Raw genomic sequence first — 3258 nt, forward strand, 5'->3', positions numbered from 1 at the left:
TAAATCAGAGATAAAGTTCATCATAAAAAAGAATAATAATTAGAATATCAATTATTTTGTTTTTAGTCGTGAAAATATTTAAGAGTCTACCAACAAATACATTTAATAAAATAAAGGATTTAGATTTACCACATAACAAGTTTATTTAATCAACGACAAAACACCTAAGAATGATTAGAATTAGACATATCAAATATTAATAAACTATTTTTATATTCAAATCAATTTTACTGATACATTTTTTTAAGAAGCAATGTCCATATATAAATTATATACATTATGTCAATATAACATATTTAATACATTCGATTATGAATTTTAAATGCCCAATGAAATACCTAATAATATTTCTTTTAGATAATTATGTAAAATTATAAAATTATAACGATGTTAATTAAAATGTTGTGATTCTTTCAAATTCCTGTATCATAAATAACTAAATTGTGTTTATTCAATCCATTACCTGTGTTAATACCAATAAACCAGTTATGAGCAGTAATAAAAAAATTAATTTTAATATTATTATTTTTCTTAATTGTATTAAATAACTAATAATTCCAGTTACATAAATAAACTTTTTCAATAAATAATAATGTCATATCTTCTTATATATAATACTTCTTTCTAATATAAAACAGCTTTGAAACATTAAAAATGTAAAAAATTGTTATGTAAAACATATAGAGATATTGAGGTATTTTTTAGAAAAAAAGGAGTATAAAAAGAAACTGAAAAAGAAGACAGTAATGTTCAAACCATTATTTGCACAAAAGCCTATCACTAAAACAATTTCTATTGAACGGTATGAACAACGAATTGACGATACATTGCACAAATGCTTTAATATTCAATCTTTTAGACCTCAGCAACGAGAAATAATACTATCAACACTACAACATAAAGACACACTTGTCATTATGCCTACTGGTGGTGGTAAGTCATTGTGTTTCCAGTTGCAACCGGTATTAACAGAAAGAATTACAATTGTAATATCTCCATTGATAGCGTTAATGCAAAACCAAGTTGATGGATTAAATAAACGAGGAATTACTTCATTTATACTCAACTCTACACTATCAAAGTCAGAAGCTACGAAAGTGTTATCAATTCTTAACTCATCTAATCCTGAATTGTATTTATTGTATGTGACACCTGAACAAATTAAAACTCAGCGATTCCAAAATATTATGAAAAAACTTTACTCAGTTAAAAAATTAGGGATGTTTGCTGTTGATGAAGCACATTGCATTTCACAGTGGGGACATGATTTTAGACCATCATATTTAGAACTGTCATATTTAAAAAAAACATATCCAGACATCCCAATTATCGCATTAACAGCAACAGCCACATCAAAAGTAAAAGAAGATATAATCAAATCTCTTGAATTAAAAAATCCCCAGATATTTACTTCTTCTTTTGATAGACCGAATATATACTTTAAAGTTATTTATAAAGACTTATATGAAACTCCTATTCAAATTCTAACTCAAATATTACATCAACACGAAAAAGAAGGTGGAATCATTTATTGTTCAACACGAATGGAGTGTGAATTAATTGAAAAATATATTAGCACTAACGGATATCCAGTTGCTAAATATCATGCTGGTATGAAATCAGAAGAACGTGAAACTATTCAAAAAAAATGGGAAAGTGGTGAAGTGAATGTTGTAGTTGCTACTATTGCATTTGGAATGGGAATAGATAGAGGAGATGTGAGATTTGTTATACATTGGAATATTCCTAAAACCATTGAAGGTTTTATGCAAGAAGCTGGAAGAGCAGGAAGAGATGGGAAACCAGCAGAGAGTATAATATTATTTAGTAATGATGATTTTGAACGAGAAGTTGCTCTTAACCAAGAAACAAGTGAAATTATTAGAGAACTATGCGTTGAATGTTCTTGTAGAAGAAAGTGTTTATTAAAATATTTTGGAGAAACTACATTTAAACCGAATAAAAGGTGTTGTGACCTCTGTAATGAAAATACAAGAGTGAAAGATGACCTTGAAAAATTAAGAATGCGTCTAATAAAAAAGAATACAATTAGAGTAAAACACCCAACACCTAAACGGTCTCCTAATGGTAGTCAATGTAGTGGATTTACTTTAGCCTCAAAAATTTCTAATCAAAACTCATCGTCTCAATTTACAACAGCGTCTCAGATGCTTGAAGAACAAAAGAAAAAAGAAGACTTAAAACCTAAAAAGAATAAAACAAATGACCCTCATTCAAAGAAGATTACTGACTTCTTTCAAGTAAAGAAGTAATGAAATTAATGTACATCAAAGAAAAAAAAGAGGTGAAGTGATTTTTTATTTATAACAAACCATAGTATCTCATCAAAAAAAAGTTACTAACTCAAAAGGATATTTTTTTCAGTTTTTATTAAATAAAATTATTTCATAAGAATATATGTCTTTTTTATCTTCTAGCAGAAAAATAAATGTTTTAGTTAATAATTTACCAAACCTTAATTTAATAAAAAATCTAAGAGATTAATAAAACACCACTCTTTTGCTATAGCTAAATTCTATTTCCAGTTTTTTTAACTTCATCACCAAACAGACAATAATGAATTTATTTTGAAAATTAAATTTCACGTCTTAAACGTATGAATAATAAACTTATTATTTAAACAAAAGACGTTTTGTCTACAGAGTTGTAATTATTTAAATTAAACAAATACCTTTAAAGAATAATGAACAGATAATATCTATCAATCAAATATGTTTATCTGGAAAAAAGAATTTAAAAAGTAAAAGCATTTTATTATGTTATTGAATTAAATTAACCTACCTTTCTATTAGAATAAATACTATAAATTTTATTTTTGTACAAACACCCTAAACAAAAAACATAGACATAAACAATTCAACTAAAATAAATAGGTTCAGTAGTATTTAATGAAAAAGATTTTAATAAGTACAATAATTCATCATATACTCCATTGCTATTAAGAATAATATCAACTTCTTTTTGTTCTTGTATTGAAGGCATTACATTAGTCGGACAGAAAAGCGAAAAATCATTAAGTAATGAAATAAGTGTTTGGTCTTCATTGTTACTGTTCATTTTTCTGGAATATTTTGGTTTAATTTTTTCAGTAGTTTCGTTGACGTTTGTCACTTTTTGAAGAATAGTCTGACGTCACCATCTTTTCAATAGGTACTTAACAACCCCAGAAATAAAATTAACAATCTTTAAAATAAGACTAATCTTATTTCTTATAAAGCGAATAATCCCATTGTATTA

General features: G+C 26.1%; 1 protein-coding gene across 1 annotated transcript; it reads left to right on the forward strand.

Annotated features, from left to right (window-relative positions):
- Positions 1 to 746: 746 nt before the first annotated feature.
- Positions 747 to 2276, forward strand: ENU1_092350 (recQ family DNA helicase; the record flags this gene model as incomplete). Its single annotated transcript, XM_008859078.1, has 1 exon — positions 747 to 2276. The coding sequence occupies one exon, from the start codon at positions 747 to 749 to the stop codon at positions 2271 to 2273; it is 1527 nt and encodes a 508-aa protein (XP_008857300.1). The 3' UTR covers positions 2274 to 2276.
- Between the last annotated feature and the right edge of the window lie 982 nt (positions 2277 to 3258).

The sequence above is a fragment of the Entamoeba nuttalli genome (assembly GCF_000257125.1).
Source record: "Entamoeba nuttalli P19 unplaced genomic scaffold asmbl_4073, whole genome shotgun sequence".
Taxonomy (NCBI): Eukaryota; Evosea; order Mastigamoebida; family Endamoebidae; genus Entamoeba; species Entamoeba nuttalli.